General features: G+C 33.3%; 1 protein-coding gene across 2 annotated transcripts; it reads left to right on the top strand.

Annotated features, from left to right (window-relative positions):
- The first annotated feature begins 1,645 nt into the window (after window positions 1–1,645).
- LOC106136202 (organic cation transporter protein) lies at window positions 1,646–20,581 on the top strand. Of its 2 annotated transcripts, none has more exons than XM_013336685.2 (3): window positions 1,646–2,063; window positions 11,967–12,078; window positions 13,860–16,965. In XM_013336685.2, exons 1-3 carry the CDS (start codon window positions 2,021–2,023, stop codon window positions 15,352–15,354), a joined length of 1,650 nt encoding a protein of 549 aa, XP_013192139.1. In that variant the 5' UTR covers window positions 1,646–2,020; the 3' UTR covers window positions 15,355–16,965. The 2 variants fall into 2 exon arrangements, with proteins under 2 accessions (XP_013192139.1, XP_013192131.1); XM_013336677.2 differs by lacking the exon at window positions 13,860–16,965 and adding an exon at window positions 18,086–20,581 and having other exon boundaries at window positions 1,820–2,063.
- Window positions 20,582–20,981: the final 400 nt, after the last annotated feature.

Genomic DNA, 20,981 nt, shown 5'->3' with positions numbered 1-20,981 from the left:
TAGTTTATGTAACCACAAAAAATATATAAAGTGTAAGTTTGTAAGGTCAAATGCCGTCGAGCTCATATGAGCCACATAAACAAACAAGTCTGCTAATTACCTATTGTTAAACTTTTGTTCTTTTTCGCTGTGGTGACAATAATTAATAGGTAATAGAAAAGAAAAAATTGGCTAGGTTATAGGACCAACGAGAGAGGTCTAAGTACCTATATAATGCGTTTAAATATTTGGTCTAATCATATTAAATTCAAATTATCGTGTCGGGTTTAAGCAGTGTACCTATTCAGTATAAATTTTTACTGACCTACGTAGAGTTCAAGGGTTTGGGTTTGTTTGAGAGCGGAAACATATGAAATATAAAGTGTCATTATCTGCCTTCCCGCCAATAGCTACGTGCTTTGAATATTATTTATAATAAATTAGTTTGTATAAAGTAGCGTCAACTGATATCCATATCTCCTTTAGCAATTATTATTAACTAGCTGTGTCCGCGACTCCGTCCGCGTGGAATAGTTATTTTGGGCATCATTGAAACCCTCAAGGATGAATAATTTTCCCCGTTCTTTTGACATTTTCCATTATTTCTTCGCTCCTAATAGTTGAAGCATGATGTTATATAGCCTAAAGCCTTCCAAGATAAATGGTATATTCAAAGCAAAAAGAATTTTTCAATTCGAACCAGTAGTTCTTGAGACTAGCGCGTTCAAACAAACAAACAAACTCTTCAGCTTTATAATATTAGTATAGATTAAAAACAGTTATGTCAAATTCCTCAATATTTTTATTTTAAGTGCAGAAATGTCAACATATAATACAAAGACACTGTGTGTGAGAAAGGTGGGGGAAAAATCATGTGAATAGGTAGGTACTTACCTACCCAATAACTTTCCATCTATACAATTCTAGTTAAACGTACCAAATGTTTAAAACGTAGAAAATTGCGTTTCATCGATAGGTAAAATAGCAATTACATAGTTATGAGTTTTAACTTCACAAAATTGATGCAAACTTCAAAGATTAAACAATAATCAACGTTTGATGTTTCAGTTTCCGTTTTATTTATGTTTGTTTACTTCAAATATTTAATTTTATTTGTTTACTACAATAGGGTTTACAATATGGTCCTAATAATAATTATCATACAGATATATTGCCTTATTAGCAAATTTTTTAGCATGCAAATATCAATCTTTGTTAATATTAATATATTGCCAATTTATGCATCATTAAATTAATGTCATTTAACATAAAAAAAGCTTCTCAACCATATAAAAAATATTACTTATCAACCATTTCAAAATTTAAAACATTTTATTTTCTAATAACTACTTATTTAATATTCAGGTACCTATGTGATTATATTTATTAATGCATATGAAATTGGTGTTGATTAAGAAATGTTGATTAGCATAGAAAGAATTTGTGTTATTTAATTTATAAAGTGCGTGTATGTCGTTTTGATATCAAGAAGTCAAAAATATATAAGTATGTATTTTCCTCAATTTATGTACACAGTACAATACAAATGCGGAAGTCACAGTTCCTATATCTAGAATAGCAAGCGCTCTTTTCATGGTGTTTATACTCAAGTAGAGTTGGAGTCATTCTCTGATAGCTTTACCGCCTAGTAGACGTAGGGTGTGAAAACACATTCATTGTTCCATATAATAATCTGGTGGCATGTGTATGTTTAGCTTGGAAGGAGCTAAGGCGGATATTATTATATCATGCAGTTGATAAGTCTGGTAGTGTTGACAGCTCAAGACAGGAGCTACGGCCTAATAAAGATAAGAGGTTGAGATTTTTTTTCACACGATTGCGGCAACGACGTCGCTGGCGCCACGCCGTCACGCCGCCGATAGCCGAGCATTCGCCCGTCCGCCGGCAGGACGGGTCGCACGCCTGTCTTCGCCCACACTCGCTCCCGCGCTCACCACTCTTCCATCAATGGTGTCTGTGAATCACGTTAATTACATTACAGAACTTCGGCAACAGGAAGAAAAATAAACACGAACCAACCATGGACAAGGATGTCGCTTTGGAAGAGATGATGGGGAAACTCGGTAAGTGGCCGATTGGAACATATGGAACTTAACCGCATGTGCTTTAATGATTTACAAGAATTTCTGCAGCTGTGTCAAAACCCGTAGATAATGCATCGATACCGTTTATAAGTCTGGTTCTTGCAACCGGTCTGTCGTCTTGAGTTGGTAATACAATGATAATAATTCTCCACGTTGCATTACCTTCACATAATCATTGCCTTACTGTTTTTTGCGGTCACGCACTTTCTAGTAAAAGATTCGAAAGATGCTGTGTCAAAGTTTTTCATTTGGTCTCATATAGTTTTGTAAAGTATTTGTAATATTTAAAATATGTACTTGAAATAGGTAGGTAGAGATAGTTTAAAATACAAATTGTCAATTTTGTAGGCATATTACGAGTAGGTATTTAACTCATATTATAAAAAATTATGCATAAAAGTTTAATCATTGTAATTTCATAATGAGTTTTTTAACTTGCCACTAAGTGTCATGAAACTGTTACTTAACAGTATCGATATCAGTATGACCTTTCTGTTTGGATACAATTACGATGTGGTCAGATAGAGCTGAATGTTGCGTCATGTCACGAAGAAGGGTAGACTTCGGTTAAGTTGCGGATAAGATAGAGGGCTAATTTTATTAATTAAGTTTGGAATAACTAGTTGTTGTTAGGATTATCATGGGTTTTTGTTGATAAATATTGACTAAACTAAGTACTTTAGCGATATGTCCGCCTTTGTAGGTACTTCATTACCTGTGTTTTTTTTTCTATTTTTCTTTTACTTATGGTGCAATAAAGAGTCTATCTATCTTTTTATAATTTTAAACATACATTACATAATAAAATAAAAATAAGATAGCTAAGATCCACTTGAAAATTAAAACACGCCCAACAAAGGATCGAACCGAGTACCTTTCGCCTCAGAGGCAAACACATATTACCACTGCGCAAAAGAGGTCGACAAACTATCGTTTTATTCCTTCATCTGTTTAAATGCGAACATTCTGACATGGGCTAAATGCATTGTTTAATTAATGTGTCTGCACGTTATGCACGCTTGGAAGTGATATTCTCAGTGTAATAATCATCAGTAGGACCGTAAATAACTCAACTTCTTACTACTAATTGTATGCTTAAATTTACGACTTACTTGGATAATAATTAAGACAACAACAAATAATTACAACGAAATGAAATTTCACCTCATATTGTTGTACCTACTTAGCAACAAATTGTTTTAATCTTACAACTGATCTATGATAAACATAAGTAGGTAATGTCAATAGATAGCAGGTAAATCCACCTACTTCCAAACATAAATTGAAAAAACCTCTTGGTATATATGATTATTATTATTCAAGACAGCACTGCAACTCTTTATGGTACAGGTCTGTTTATTTTTATAGGTTCTTACAATATTATCCTGTTTTTTAAGCAGCCTTAACGTCATCAGATGTGTCGCGGAAATATAACTATACATTTTGGGAAGGGGCTTCTCAATATGTATAGTCAGCACAGAATGGTAATTTCCACTAAAACTGAAAGAACTTTGAATAATCACGACATGCGATCGAATTCCCAACATGGCGTAAGTATGTAAAAATGTTTAAATATTCTTAATGTATCTACGTAAAAATCACTGGTAAGACTACATGTTAAAAATACCTAGGAAACTGTTCAAGGTCAACTTTTCTGGCCTGGCCCTGGTAAACTCTACAAAAAATTCTGTAACATAATAATTTAAAGCATCCACTTACCAAAATCCATTGGAGTTTATCTACTCGGAGTGTGTCTGTGATGTAATTTATGAAGTACTCTGTACCACCCTGTGCCTTCGAAAAGTGTGCGTGTCACATCTTTTCTCATAGATAATGAGATAAGTAGTTCGGAAATTTACAATAACATTTCCAAACAGATAATACATGAACAAGTATAGATTCTCCTTGATCACGTTTGTTTTTGTAATAATACCGGCTTTAGTAATTGTTATGTCATTGACTATCAGACTTATTTGAAAAATCTGGTGTTCTTTTTGCCAATTGATATTTTTATCGATACCATAGATAGCAAACATAATGTCGCTAAAGTCAATATCTATTTCATAAATAAGCTAGACGCTTGTGTTTTTATCACGCCCATGTAGCATATTTCAAATTACTTCTTGGTAACAGACTCTTTATCACACTATATATATTATATATAGTGTGATATTTATAACACTAGGTATCTCTGCGTAATATTTTACGGTTTAAATAATAGTATAGATGTATATAATATATGATGTATTAACCGCTTGTTTTAATTATTTAAACAAGAATAGATTGTTGTTGAAAGGCTGATGATGATGATGGAATTTTCCCCTCTAAACTCACATTAATTTTGGCTAGGCGTATAAGTCAGTAGGTACCATACAATATTGTCATGCGTAGCCTTTGTACAAGTCCTTGACTTTTATCCGAGTTTAGGAACAATTTAATTCAATGTTTCATTTTGATTTCCATTTGGGAAATTGTTATAAGTATAATGTTATAGATACTTATTTAAATAATGTAATAGAATAAGATTAAGTATTATTAGTAGGTACCTCAAATATTTCGTCAGTATTGATAAGTTACAATTTTTTTCCATACGTTAACAATTTTATCAGAAGGCACCTAATTGCCAAGTGGCAATTACAAGATTAAGCATGCATTGCATAAATTAAAATTAAATCATCGTTAGCATGCATATCTTTTGAGTTTACATATAATTACAATTAACAAATGTTATCTGAGTATATTCAACTTTTAATTAGTTTATTTTATTTATTTATTTAAACTTTAACAATAGGTGGACTCAATGCTGGAAGCATTATCTACCAGTCAACCATTGAATTCGACAGAGAAATTAGGTGGGGTCAAAAAAATATATTTAAATTACACAAAATAATAATAAACATACATAAAACAATAGTAAATTAACAATATCTATAAATAAATAGGTGCAGCGATTATGAAGCGAAATGCCTTTTTGATAACCCTCGCTATGAGTTTATGGTTGTCAACACTATTACATTTTTTAAGTACTAAACTGCAACTTTTGAACCAACTATACTTTTGGCAATCCTTTTTTTTTAAGTAAGTAAAATTTTCCCTACCAACGATTTTTTATTAACTTGTTATAGGGATATAAATTTTACGTATTTCATTTAAATATGAAAAAATAAGCTAAAATTCAATTTCAATGTAACTACTTCTTCCTTGATTGAGACATTCACCTTACATGTATGTTGCAAGATAAACCGTGTTATCTGTTAAGTTTTGATTAATAACAGACTTATCATGGAGATTTTATATTTTTATTGTTATTTGATATAGTAATGTTGATTTGCTACAACTTTTTAGATTAGGCAATACATATAATCGTAGTCAGGTCGTTATCTCATTATCATAGGTACATAAAATTTGGCACATTGCATACATACATTACCTATAGTATTTTCGAATAACATTATTACGGAATGATTAGATATTTTTTATTTATTTTTTAATTTGTCACTTTAAAAAAAAAAAACTTTATAATAGATTAGGAAGGATTTTTACAAATTCCTACAGTAACAAAACCCAGGGCAGAAGTTAGTTCGAAGTTAGAAGAATCAAGCTTTTAAAATTTTAGATCAACGACCTCGAATACCGTTATATGTTGAGATTCAATTTTAAATCAGTTTATTGCTCCAAGGGTAACGTCTTATCAGCTTTGCTACTGACCTTGCCTTATTTGGAATGCCACTACTTTCACGTCAAGTGTTGTTATAAATGATAATGGTAAAGAACATTTCTACCTTCTGATACCTATATCAATATTACAACTACTTAAAATATACATTAATTTTTTTTGTATTTTGTTGGTCTGTTTTTTCTGAATTTCTGAAGCGATTTGTATAAATTGTCACATGTGTTCGGTGCCCTTGCACTTAGTCCATGGTTACTCCCGATTGCGTAGGTCAAGTTTCTATTCGAAACGATTCCCATTTGACCTGCGCTACCTTGTAGGAGATTGGGGCACATAGGGTGCAGGTTGACATTTAAAAGTAGGACGGTATTTGTTTTAAGAAATATTATGCAGTTGATTTTAAAAAATAAAATTATTAAAAGTAGCACTCCTTCCAGGAACAATATTTTTATGAGAATATAGCCTTGTGGGCTATCGTTGGATAGGTTTTTGTAAATGATAAGAAGACTGCTAAAACAATTTTGATTATGTCTAACAAAAATTAGTTAGAACAAATCGATGAAATAGTTTATGAGATATAGGATATTTTCTTTGCAAATAAAATTGTACGGAACTCCTCGTGCGCGAGTTTAACTCAACCTTACCAGGCTTTTTTTATTATTAGAATCATCTTTTCAAAGAATTTTATCAATTTGCACATTTATTAATAATTAAATAACTAAATGGTGTCATGGTTAATTACTTATCTATCACGAAATCCATCATATTAAATCACAGATAGGAATATCTATGATAATGTCAAACCATAGTTGTGGACCATGGTTCTAGTCGAGGCATGGTGAAATTTATGAAAAATTCATAATTTCTTGCTTTACGTATTGCATCTGAAAAAGCCACACGCAAAATCTTTTTCGAATTTGTTCCCATTCACCCCGTTTTACGGTACACCTTTAAATATTAGTACCACATTACATCAACTTGTTAAAATGTCTGACATTTGTTGTAACCTATAATTAGTTCCAGCCGCAAATCACAACACAGTCCTTCAGTGACAACAGAATGTTTGAAAATATATTTAGAGAAAATGAAGTCAGCTGATCATTCTTCGTGACTAGGAATAATTACCTGTCACTAAACATGAGAACCAACAATGCGTTACATTTTCATGCGCAAACATACAGACATAGGTTTGCTAGACTCTGCAAGAACTACTAAATTCGCGTAGCAAAAGAGTGACCAGTAGATTTATTAAATTGTGACAGTCTAACCGAACTATACGTATAGTTTCTTACAGAAAAATTTGACCCTTCTATGGTTTTTAATATGAAAATGGAGTCATACAAACCAACCACAATGAGTTTACTCCGTATTCCGCTCTGTTGACTTAGACAAACTTGACACGCTCAGTTTTTAGTAGAACGGTATCTAGCCAAATCTATATCTATGCTTTGAGTAGTAACTCTTACTAGTGCAAACAACTTCATAAAACTAGGAGGTGTGTCTATTGACGTCAGCTAACTAAGTATTATGCGATAGCCGACATAGGTATTATGTTGTTATCATATTAAGATTTATTTGTATGATAACAGAAAGACGTTTATGCTCTTTGATTATGATTGTTAAGCTGCAATTTTTGATTCGAATAGGAAAGTGCACAAAAAAAAAACAAGAAAGGAAATAACAGATTATGCTCTTAACTAACTAGTATAACACATACAAAAAAGGTACACATACAAGAAATATAAATGCGTGTGGTGCAGCAATACAATGTAGGTACTCAGTTGTAATATTTGTTTTATTTACTTTCCAATATAACCATAGACAGTATTATCTTATAAGGATAACGAAAGGACGATGTAAGGTATACCTAGAGATCGAATTAGATAGATAGATAAATTATTGAAATGCTATCAAAAGCCACACATATTCAAAATCATGACACCTGGCAAAAACATTAAGTTAACAAATTAGGTATGTACATCGCGAAAATAATTATATGAGAACAGTTATAAGATATCACTTCTTTCAGTGAGGGAAACATCGTGAGGAAACCTGCACATTCAGACAGCTGGGTGTGCAATCATATGATCCAATACGGGTTAACCTGTTAAGGTGGCGAAGGTCAGATGGGAGTCGCTTCTTGTAAAAACCTGACTCATCCAGGATCCATGGTCAAGGGCTTACCCCGGGCTCTTCTCCAGAGTGGTGAACATGCAATCAGGACTATAGCCACAGGGCAAGAGTAGAGAGTTATTAGATAGCAAAAATTGCTTTTATGGTTGCTATGTTATAACAGTATTTACATTAATAATTCAAGGCCTGATATGTTTGCGATGTCACCTTTTGATACCATGGTATCATCATAATAATATCTGGGTCAGATAAGATATACAAATATAGCCAAATACGCAAGTTCAAGCCATAGCTACGCATCATTAATGGAACCTATAAAGAAAAAGCGATTAGGAATCCATAATATTTTGTCATGTTCTTTTCTTCTGAATTTCTTTCAACTGTTATATAAGAGACTGCTTGGTATATTCCGGATAAAGACTAAATATGTTGGTAACAAACTAAAAGCACATGTATAACATAACATTGAACGTTTGTCAATTTTTTTATAGTCGAGTGCCTGCTTGATGCAATGTTGTTACGGCTTTGCCTTTTAGGAGCCTTCTACGACATGCACAGGAAGGGATAAAAATTGTTAAATAAATGTGCTGATAAGTTATACATACCTATATGCATCCGACATATTTAGGCTTAATTATCAAGATTCAAATCTCACCTCAGCTATGTAAGACTATTTTCGAAGTTATGTACCTACATAAGTTAGAATACTAAGCGATGCTCTTACGCCTAAGAAAAACATCGTGAGCAAATCTGCACATTAAGCAATTGGATATCTGAATGTGTAACCATGATCCATTACCGGTTAGGTTCCTCTGGGAAGGTTGCAGAGGCTAGATTTCTGAGTCACGTAATCCAGGTAGGTTCCATAGTCATAGGCGTAACCCGGGCTCCTCGCCAGAGTAGTGAGGATATAATAGGACTATAGCCAGGAGGAAGAAGATTCAGACTTAGTTACCATACGAACTTTTATAACATTTTCGATTCGTGCCTAATTCATAATCTTTTATCTCACGGTCGTGATATTAGTTTAGTCTTAGAGCAAATATATTCTTTGGTAATCTATGCTCTGTCGTCACCACAGAACTTATTTGTTTTGTGGTCGCTAAACACGATCAAAATATGGTCGTCATCTTCTGATGCACACAATAAATGTCTATAAGTATAGTAAAATGCGTGTGGTCATCTTTTTGATGTTTTTTTAAACCTAGCTAGGTACGTAAAGCTTTATAATCTGCGTTAGTAATTTTTTGAATTACTAGATTATATTTCCAGTTCCACTACAATATTTACAGACCAATGTTAACTGATGTACTTACGTAAGATAATTTGTTCATTGAACAGATATTGTTCTTTGTATTGAACAGAACAATATGCTGAGTTGTGATTAGCGTGGAATTGTCATTTATATTTATGTAAATGACGTTATACGCCCACAAAAATACTCGTATGAAATTTTAAGGTATGTATGCATGTGAATAGTTTACTAATTTCATTGAATCTGACCATAAATACTTACATAGTTAGTTAATTCTAGACTGAAGTTTTCTGTCTGATTTACAATGGAAACTAAAAAAAGTATACGACATTCGTTTAGTAGATATTCATAGTTACCTTACATAGTTTAGCCATTTCCTTAGTTGCTTTTATCCATCTACGCCAACATTCTAGGAAAGATACGGAGTAGTCCTATTCTAAAGTGCCGAGAACCACACGGCACACATACTATATACGGCATAAAGTAGACGTATTATAGTAAATAATTTTTCTATATGGCCCACTTTTCACAAACACAACATTCCTACCCAGAACCGTAACAGTACATTATAAGTATTTTAGGATTAAACACTTCTAATGTATGGCATTTGGCATGCGTCTTTATTTTATTAAGTATTTTCCTACTATTTGTTTAAAGGTATATTACAGTTGTACATTCTACTTGAATAAATTAACAGAACTTATTAAATGATGGATAGGATATTTAGGTCGCGCTGTTGGGCCGGTGCCAGTTACACACGTCTCCTCGAAAATAACGCAAATATTTTGGAATTCTCACCCGTATTATCAAATTTAACTACGGACTTATTAGTATAAAGGTTAAGCTAAAACAGTATAACAATTTCCTTTACATTCTTTATTAAAAAATAGATAACGCTTAAAAATTTATGATTTCAGAATTTAAGATAGGTATCATTCAAGATTCGATAAAAAAGTTGACCTTCCATGTATGAGGTATTTTAATTTAGAAAACCATATAAATACTTTATGATCTCTGCGACAGTTTCCTTATATTTTTAATTAATTCATTATCCTATATGTTAATTTTGCATAAGTAAGTATTATGTAGTTCACAAATCTATTAAAGAGAGAGATAATCATCTCAATTCATATCGAGGGCGCCATTTCCGCGGGTATGCTAATCGGTAATCGGTATTAACGGTCGCAATTAAAATGCATACTATTTCCAGTCAAGGTATTACGTACAGAAACATAAATAGCCGACTGTTACCTAGTTGTGTAAAGTAGATGATTGATGTAAACGATAATGTCTACCTTCGTCATCCGCCTAGTAAAAAATTGCCAAGTTTAGTAGAGTTTAGTGAATCGTGGAAAATAATCTACTTAATATGCGACTTAGAATGGAATACGCTCGCGGCTATGGCAGAGAAAATCGAAGTATTCGCTAATTTGCGTTGCCTCGTGAATTTTGGAAAAATTCTTTATACGTCTTTAAAACTATGGAGTTCAGTTGCCAAATTTCACATGTCATTTCCCAGCGGTTTGTGTTATGAGTATATATTGTGTCAGTCAATCAGTCATTTTATTTTATATATTTAAACTATTGGCCAGACACAGCCTTAGCCTACAAACACAGTCTTTAATGCTCGCACGTAATGAACCTCTGTAACAGTGAAAGAATTATGATCGGGTCGGTCGGAAACTTTACTCTTTTAAATATCAGTAACGATATGGTGATGTGTGCAGTACACAGGGATAAGGGATCAAAAACAATATAAAGAATAATTACTTAAATTGTTCTTTTAAAATAAAAGTCAATCGATTAATGAATAATAACTCAGAGCTGTGTTAAATGGAACACTTATCGTCTGTTGGAGTTATCAATTGCGGTATAATTATAACGGGGTTACATCTGTATCAACAGAAGTCGTACATCATGCATGACGTCCAGAGAAGTTGTTTATCAAGCCTTCTATGAGGCTTGCTGTTATGTTTTTCGTTATATCTTAACAAGCTGTTATGAAGATACCGTGTGGATTTCGGCCCTTTACGAAAGGAACACTTCTCTCTCCCAAGGATGTAATGAAAGGAGACTAAGAGATAAGGCACATTCATCTAGTGCAGCTTTTATCATGATCCAAAATCGGTTAGGTTCCTCAATCTTCGGTCGCTTTTCGTAAAAACCTGACTAACCCAAAACAGTTTTATGGTCAAAAGGTACACCCCAACACGTGACTGACACCACGAAAAAGTACGAGTAATAAGTATATTCTTTTTTTGATCCACTATTTTAAGTAAAGCTTATACTAATTGTGGGTTGCATAGAAAAAGGTTTTATAGGTCATTACCGGACTATCAGTTCAAAGCAAACAATACAATAAAGACTTCATTATGTATTCAACATAATTATTTTCACGCTTTAGTGACGACATTTGCATTCTCTGTTCACGACTGCCACAAATACGGTTGAAGTCACTTAATTTTTAGACTATGGATTACATTTTTCTCAGAAATATTCTGAGAATTCGTGTTTTTTATTGTCAATATTAAGGAGACAATTTTTTGGGTCCACCGCGAGTGTTTTACCGTTTTTTGATGAATATTATTATGTTCCTCTTAATCTTAAGATTCCAGCGATATCATTAGCCAAAGCAGTATTCTACGACGCTCCTTTAAAATTCTGTGGAATACATTATATTTTTTGATATTGTTTTTCACAGCTCTCCTATTCAAATTCTGTCTTCTTCCCTCAGAAAATTATTTTTATGTTACTTGCGCTATTTCTGCATCTCCATATATTTATTAATAATGGACTAATTGTTAACTCATATCGATTTCAGGAGACTTCGGTCGGTACCAATGTTTCCAGTTCATCCTCCACATCCTCTCTGCCTTAACCGCTGGCATGCACATGTTGTCACTTGTCACAGTCGCCGCGGTACCGGAACATAGGTATGCAGCAGCAAAATATTTCTTAGCAAGACATGCATGTTTAAAAAAAGGAATTATAGAGATTTTTCAACATACTAATGAAGAGATTTGTAGCCTTAAAAATAATAAGTACCTACTGTGTATACACTTATACGTAAATTCTTTCAGCATGGCATGTCTGGGTCAAAAAAGTTAACAATATAGAGATATTGTTGACAGAGGTCAATCCACCAATAAAAACAATCTTTGAGTAGATACAACGCTACGGGCTTAGAAAAAGTCACGTGGTTTTTGTTCACCTTTTTTTAAATGCCTTACAGAATGAAAATACATTATTTTGTTCAAATGAAATTTTAGCTTTTATAAAGGTGTAACTAATTATAATTTCAAGACATGAAATATACCTAGTTACAAAGATAAACATTGTTCACTTTAAAATACACACATACTTATGAATTTAAACACCACAGTGTTTTTATTTCGATTTATGTAAAGCAATAAATCACAACACGACACAATAAAAAAAATTCCAGACGGTAATATGATTAAATTGCTTTTTGTCATGAAATCACTAATAATAAATATTTTCTTCGACATAAATATTACCATTCCTTTTGTATTATAAGCATGATAAGATTTAAAAAGGAGAGTGAAAACAAATTAATTTAGGTTCGATTACGCATATTTTTGCTAAACTTTTAGGTGGAGGGATTGGCTAAGTACAAGGAATAATAAGGCAGAAATTTATAATGTTATTTTATTATTTCTTGCAAATATAAAACTGATAACCGTATATTTAATGAAAACGATAACTAAGTATACCAATATTTAATTAGTTTTAAGGACATAATGCGTGCATGGATTGGGTATTATGATGATTTATCATTTATTATTCTTATAAATTCTCCTTGGGTTGGAATTGGATTAATCATTGATTGCCTATTGATTTTAATTATATTTTATATATACCCGATTTACTTAAAAACAGTAAAAATATATACCTACCACGTTGCGGCTATTACTATTATCTATCTTTAATATTTTCTTTTTTTACTTTAAAATATTTGAAATGGTGTGCGAAGGGGTCGGTAGCTGTTATATTTTAATGCAATTTATAGAGAGTGTACAATTTTGCTTGTTCGGGTTCAAGGGTGCATATCTTCATGAGCAATATAAAGTATCAGAAGATCACGTGGAACGTAAGTACAACTTTGGATAACTTATTTTTTTAAGTGCACTGCTTTCATTTACTAACCCCATTTTTTTTAGTTTGTTGTAGCTAATTATCTCACTAATATAAATATGTTTTCTCTATCTACTAATCACAGGATGAAATTTGATAAAAATTTCTAACATAAGTATATTCGTAATTGTACTTAGCAATATTTACTCTAACAAAGTACAGACTTTAGTCAAATATTGACAAGTTGTAACTATAAATATCCTGCAGAAAGATGTGGTTCGTACCATCATTTACAATTCTGGGATATTCCCACGAAATCCAGATGTCTTTCTATTGGATATCTATCTATAATAAATTAATCAAAGTGCTTGTGTCTAACACTCATAATAGGTAACCATAGATATTTGCATGTTTTTATCTCTCTCTTACGTCTTACAAATTTTTAATATGGCAGATTAAAAATCAGTGACAACTGCACGCTTGTGAAACTTATGCTTCCAACAAGCACAAAGCATATTTTGTTTCTGATCCATTAGCGCAACTATTTAAAACCACGTAGGTATTTAGAATAGTCAAAATACTTAGTTCAATAAACTTAACAGGCACTTTTGAATTACAGGTGTGCCGTACCTAATGTGGACACTGCCAATTATACCGAGCCATGGAATTCCTCGCTTATACTAAATGCCATACCTCTCAACGAACATGGGAAAATCAACGAATGCAAAATTTATGGACAAAATAAAACAATCGAAGAATGTAGTTCTTGGGTTTATGACACACGTTACTTTACATCATCACGCGGTATTGAATGGGATTTTGTTTGTAGTAGAAATTGGATGGGCGCCGCTATACAAACGGCGTACATGTTTGGTGTAGTGGTCGGTTCTCTAGTCATTGGAAGACTTTCTGATAAATTTGGCAGAAAAGCTGCATTTGTTTGGGCGGGACTCCTGCAATTATTGCTCGGCGTGTCGGTCGCATTTGTCAATGAATATTACACGTTAGTTGTCTTCAGATTTTTGTACGGAATATTTGGATCCGGTTCTTATATTGCTGGATATGTGCTTGCAATGGAAATAGTTGGTCCGAGCAAACGCACTATTTGTGGAGTAATATTTCAGATAATGTACGCCATTGGGATAATGTTATTAGCCGCTTGGGGATATCTTATCGATAACAGATTCTATTTACAAATTCTGTATGCTTTACACGCAGCGATACTTCTTCCTCATTGGTTTATAATGGACGAATCCCCGAGGTGGCTGTGGGCTCAAGGCCGAGCTCGTGAATCTGTAGCTATAATAGAAAAGGCTTTGAAGATTAACGGATCCCACGAGATTATAGACACCCCTGCTTTGGTGTCTCACTGCAAGGCCACATGTGCCAAGTATACCGATGAACACTCAGCTGGTACATCAGATTTGTTCAAGACACCGAATATGTTAAAGAAAACTTTGATAATCTGTGGTTGTTGGTTTGCTAATTCTGTCGTTTATTTTGGTCTCTCTCTTAATACAGGTAAACTTAATGGTAATCCTTATTTCATTATGTTTTTGATGGGAGTGGTAGAACTTCCGAGTTACGTTATAATTATGTATCTGTTAGATAGAGTTGGTCATAGAGCTCTTATAAGTACGATGATGTTGTTAGGTGGACTAGCGTGTATTGTAGTGGTAGCCCTGCCTCACGGACACTCGTCAGTAACTGGAGTAGTTATGATTGGAAAGCTCTTCATATCTGGTTCATATTCTATTATCTACAAATATTCTGCTGAATTGTTCCCTACTGTAGTCCGCAGTTCGGGAGTAGGTCTTGGAAGCATGAGCGCCAGCATATCAGGAGCTCTTACTCCCCTCATCAGTTTGCTTGACTCACTGAATCCAAAAATTCCAACTATTATATTCGGATTTTTAGCTCTATTTTCCGGTTTTTCCACTTTCTTCCTTCCGGAAACAAATGGCCGGAATCTGCCACAATCTCTTGAAGATGGTGAAAGATTTGGGCTTGGTGATACATGTTTCACAAATTGTACAGGTCGGCGAATGAGTGAAGATTCGATTAATTTACCGGAGACAATGGTACCGCTAGAAATTATGGAGAAAAAACCATGACAGCTATTTATGAGTTAAGAAAATATTATTTTCATATTGTGCTAGCATTATGTCATTCTCTTCGCACATTTAACCAAATATTGTTTATTTGATTCCACGCATTCTGCGCATTTAATTGAGGTTAGTTCTAATAAAATAACACATTGAAACATGAACTCGGTTTTTCACAGACTTTAATTTAAATTATTAATATCTTTCAGTTTTACTAGCTATAAGACAGCTAACGATTCAAAGCGACTACTGAGAAAATAACGTATATTGGTTGATATATTCTATATTATTATATGTTGATATACATATATTTTACTTTGATAACATAGATACTAAGAGACATGTAGCACAAGCTGTGGTAATATTAGGTATAGTACCTTATTTACTTAAGTGCATAACTCCTGTTTTATATAAAGCTTAGTCTAATTTTCTACGCGACTCATTATTACATATATGTATGTATACCTAAGTATGTACCTTTTAACAACTTAGAACGTAAAAAAGTATAAAATTACCATTTTATTAACATATAATCACGTCTACATCCCCTGCGAGGTAGACAAAGCCAACAGTCATCAAAAGACTGAAAGGCCACTTTCAGCTGTTTTCAGCATTTTATTAATGTGGTGTATTTATTAAAAGATGTCCAAAAACTTTAGGCATTAAAGAAAAATACAAATACGCTTCAAGTATGTTCTTATTATGCTTAGTAATAAAATCTAAGCCTAAATGTATGTATGTATAAACAGATTGAACTGCCATATAAGATTAATACGAGTATATGTAGATATTTACTTGCAACCCAGTGGTCTGTTTTATGGTAATAATTATAAAACTATAATAATAGGTAAATACCTATAAGGAATAAGAATAGATAAAAAACAAAACAGGTATTTTTTTAAATAAAAAATTACTTTGCATTTTTAAGATGAGTTGTTATTTTGTGTATAGGATAAGAAGACAGGGATTTAACTGTGCTAAAGTTCTAGTCACGTTTAGGAATAATATTATTTACATACAAAAACCACGCCTCTTTCCCGTGGAGGCAGGCAGAGTCTACATCGACTGCAACTTTCCACTTTCCATGATCCCTGTATATGAGAAATAATAATTTCATTAAACTGCCAAAATACCCATTTTAAATGGAATAAACATACCTAAATGACGTTTATATACTGTATTTGTACCTTATAAGTAGGTAAGTACAATGCGTAAGTTATATCAGTCAAATTTACTTTTGTGTATCGGACACCTAGCCGAGTTCCAAATAAAGGGTTCATAGTAACAGTGAGACTGATTATATTTATTAAATTATAATTGGATTCACGATAAACAATACAGACTTATACGCAATTAAGTATTCTGTGAAAACATAGGTATATACGTACTTAAAATTGATTTTATACTACATGATGCAAACTTAAACTAATGAACGCACTTATATTTTTCTATTCTTCGGAGTACATTTAAATAAACACCATAGTTATGAAGATGTCAATTGACGTTGTTTATAAACAAGTTTTTCTTTAAGTACTTATTTAGAAATAAGAACCTTATTAAGTTTTGTATTTTGATAATTAATAAAGGAATTTGTTTTCAAATAAAAATATCTAAAGCATTCATATGTTGTTTTATTTTTATTAGCATGCATGATGAAATAGAAAACATCGCACAAGACTTACATATAAAATGAAGGTTAGAAAACCATTTCAGATTATCAAAGACTTCAAGGCATCTAAAGAGTCCACAAACAATAAACTGTATTTAAAACTGGATAGCAAGTATCATATACTTAGGTACTTAGTCAACAGATCCAAGAAATTTTACAAAATCGTCACAGTCCTATCTAAAGAATCATTTAGGTTCATGCTGTATTAAATCTAGCGTCATTTTTTAAGCGAGACTGGTAGCAAAGAGAAAACGTAGTGTGGCCAGCTGATTCTCCTTCCACGCAGATTGTGAAAGTCAAGTACTTACCTAATAAAGTTTGGATTCAAGGGTAGGGTTACTAACAACCTGTTACTATCAGAATCTCAATACAGATGAACGTGGTCGTTCAGTACTCTCAATACTGTCGGCTCAGTCTACCCCGTAAGGAATAAATGTGTGATGAGGTAAAAGTATGTATGTATTGAGGATGGACCTAATGGACCTTGAAGCATCAGCCGAGAATTCTACAAAAAATAATGCATAAAAGATTAAGACAGACCGAAGGTACTGAAATAATAGCTAGCTCTTTTTCTACCATTACGAGTATAACAGCTAAGTTATTATTTTTTGTTACTTTTATATTAAATGCTTTATCTACGAGTATGTTATATGATTAGCTTTTATTTTAACACAAAAATAACATGAAGTTAAAACAAAAGGTATTATATTTCTAGTCACACTAATAAAACAGGCGTTCGTCACTCCTTCATTCCACAAAAGAATCCTGAGATTAAAGAAATTAACTAGGTATACAATGTAAACCACATTACTATACATACATAATCATACCACTTTCCCGAAGGGGTAGGCAGAGACTACATCTCTCCTCTTGTTTACGAAGTAGGTAGCTACTACCTACCTACCTACACAAGCTGCAAATCAGCACTTTTTTGAGTAAGGTTATTCTTTATTGGATATATTATCTAATCTACTTCTAATAATCGACCAAAGCCCCCTTTTTAAGTAGATACATAGAGATTTTTTACAATTCAGGTACATTTTTTAAGGTAGAACAATTTATTAATTACAGATGTTGGATTGACGGAGTGGATACGAACGTGACAGCTGCACCTTGGAACTCTTCAGAAATTCTTAATGCCATACCAAAAGCAGAAGACGGCATCGAACTACAGAGCTGTTACATGTACGAAAACAATCTAACAGTGGCCTGCTCAAGATTTGTATACGACACCACATATAGGTCATCCTCGCGTGCTATTGAGTGGGACCTAGTTTGTGATAAAAGATGGATGGGAGCGTTGGCTCAGACAATTTACATGATGGGAGTCTTCACCGGGGCAGTAGTCTTGGGAAGCATGGCGGATAAATATGGCAGAAAAACAATATTTTGCTGGTCTGGAGTATTGCAATTAGTCTTCGGAGTTTTAGTAGCGTTTATGCCTGAATACTATTCATTCTTAGTGATACGATTTTTGTATGGAGTCTTTGGATCCGCCGGATCATATATTACTGGATTTGTACTGACAATGGAAATTGTTGGACCGAGTAAACGAACTGCGTGTGGGGTAGCCTTCCAGGCAACTTTTGCTGTAGGTATAATGATAGTAGCTGGATGGGGGGCACTTATAGACGATAGAAAAGTCTTGCAAATTATTTATGGATTACATAGTCTTCTTCTCATCCCACACATATGGATAATGGACGAGTCACCTCGTTGGTTGTGGGCTCAAGGAAGAGTGAAAGAATCCGTGACTATCGTCGAAAAGGCTTTAAAATGTAACAAGTCTGAAGACACATTAGATAGAGCAGATCTTGTATCCAGAGGAAAAGTAGAAGCTTCTAAAGGATCCGACGAACCTCCATCGGGCACAACTCTAGATTTATTTAAGACGCCTTACCTAAGAAGCAAAACTCTAAATGTGTGCTTGTGTTGGTTTGCTAATTCAATTGCATATTATGGTTTAACTTTGAGCACCGGTAAACTAGAGGGTAATCCATATCTTATAACAGCTATTCTCGGATTTGTGGAACTGCCTAGTTACGCCGCAGTCATCTATTTCTTAGATATTTGGGGCCGACGGCCATTGATTAGTTCTATGATGTTAGTTGGAGGACTCTCATGTATAACAGTTACCTTTTTCACAGTAGGAAGTACTGTTTCCACTGCAGTGGTTATAATAGGAAAATTATTTATTGCGGGATCATTTGCGATCGTTTTCAATTATTCAGCCGAACTTTTTCCAACAGTGGTTCGTAATTCTGCATTAGGTCTTGGGTCTATGTGCGCTAGGCTGTCTGGTGCTTTAACGCCACTGATAACTCTACTTGATTCATTCAATCCTAAGATCCCAGCAGTAATTTTTGGAGTGATCGCTCTAATTTCTGGATTCCTATGTCTTTGGTTACCTGAAACAATGAATCAGCCAATGCCACAGAGCCTTGCAGACGGTGAAACTTTTGGCAAAGGAGACACTTGTTTTGCAAGTTGCCTGGGTAAAAAACGAAATAAAACATATGCAGAAGATGATAAAAATACTGAAGCAATGGTTCCGTTGGAAGATATGAGTAAAAAGGTATGATTTTGTATAAGTAGGTAGTTATTTTCCTTGGGTAGGACTTATGTATGTATATAAGGGCAAAGCTTAGCGTACCTATGGATAATTTTAGTAACCATTTTCTACCAACAGACGCAAGGAAACCATTCTAATAATCTTAGCACAAGCGTAGAGTAAAAAAAAGATAATTTAATTGGTACGTACGGATCTATAACCGTCCATTTGTAGGTTTTCGCTATTATGTGCGATGTTAAACGAAAAGATACTATGACAATTTGATTGTGATATATTAAAATATATTATGTAATTTAGTATCTATCGATATTGTAGGTATTAAGGTATTTAATATTTATATATTCTTTATAAACAGACCAACGATTTGTACATACGAATGTTCCTATTTGTTATCGGGATATGTATTTGCACAGTAAGTTTGATGATATTATAAGTGCCTTAGGAATTTTGAACGTAAAGTATCTTTGAAACTATAATTTAACTTCACGCTATCCAAATATTTCAGATGTTGAAGAAAAACTATTTCTATTCATCAACCATTTCAACTGTTGTAACAACTCATATATGTAGGTATCATATTCATACATATGTATTGATACCTATTTAGATATCCATATAATCAGTACCTACCTACTTTTTACGTTTTATATATCACGAACTATCGTAATGTTTCGTGAAAATTAGAAGAAGTTACATAATTAATGACGTCGTGTGAGAATGTCCAAGAAGCAGGGAAGGCACAATTCTCAAAACTATCAGGAGGTTGGCCTGTTTTTCGAAATTCTGGTGGGCCGTTCCCCGCATTCATGCATGACTGTAAGATGATGACTTTCAATGAAAAATAAAAACAATAGGTACCTACATGATAATAGCTGATTTTTTTAGTAAGAAGCTTGGAATGTTACTATTTAATTGAAATAAAAGAACTTATTTTGACTATTACTTTAAACATGTACATAACTAGGTATTATAATAAATTTGAGATTGTTATTTTATCGTATCGCATCATTGAATCCCGTCCCTTAATATCAATAAAATAAAAACACATTTGGAACACAAATAAATGCTGAAGAAGAAAATGACCATTGTTAGAACCCATCTTAGTAAACACATTATTCATTAAAAACTTTATTGTTCAAAAAAAAAAAATGTACAAAGGATGGACTTAATGCCTCATAATTCTCTACCGGAATTGTCTTTATGTATGGACACTAGAAATCACAGAGTTAAGATGCGCTTCATGCTCTACAAACTACCTAGTGGATCGTATCGCATCGATATTGAATGCGTAATTCGACAAAATTAGCAAACTTTCGTAACTTTTGGAACCACGCAACCAACAAGCAAAACAGGAATGCCGACTTGTCTTTACAGAATTGAAGTTTACCTACCTCT

This window comes from Amyelois transitella, chromosome 8 (genome assembly GCF_032362555.1).
Source record: "Amyelois transitella isolate CPQ chromosome 8, ilAmyTran1.1, whole genome shotgun sequence".
Taxonomy (NCBI): Eukaryota; Metazoa; Arthropoda; class Insecta; order Lepidoptera; family Pyralidae; genus Amyelois; species Amyelois transitella.
The sequence above is the reverse complement of the archived record's forward strand: the minus strand, read 5'-3'. Positions and strand labels throughout refer to the sequence as shown.

What these genes read in the sequence shown, in the direction of transcription:
- LOC106136202 (XM_013336677.2), top strand. Translation starts at nt 2,021, where the DNA reads ATGGACAAGGATGTCGCTTTGGAAGAGATGATGGGGAAACTCG. An exon ending in AGAGATGATGGGGAAACTCG is followed by an intron (nt 2,064 to 11,966) that starts GTAAGTGGCCGA and finishes TATCGATTTCAG; the next exon opens with GAGACTTCGGTCGGTACCAA. An exon ending in GCCGCGGTACCGGAACATAG is followed by an intron (nt 12,079 to 18,085) that starts GTATGCAGCAGC and finishes TATTAATTACAG; the next exon opens with ATGTTGGATTGACGGAGTGG.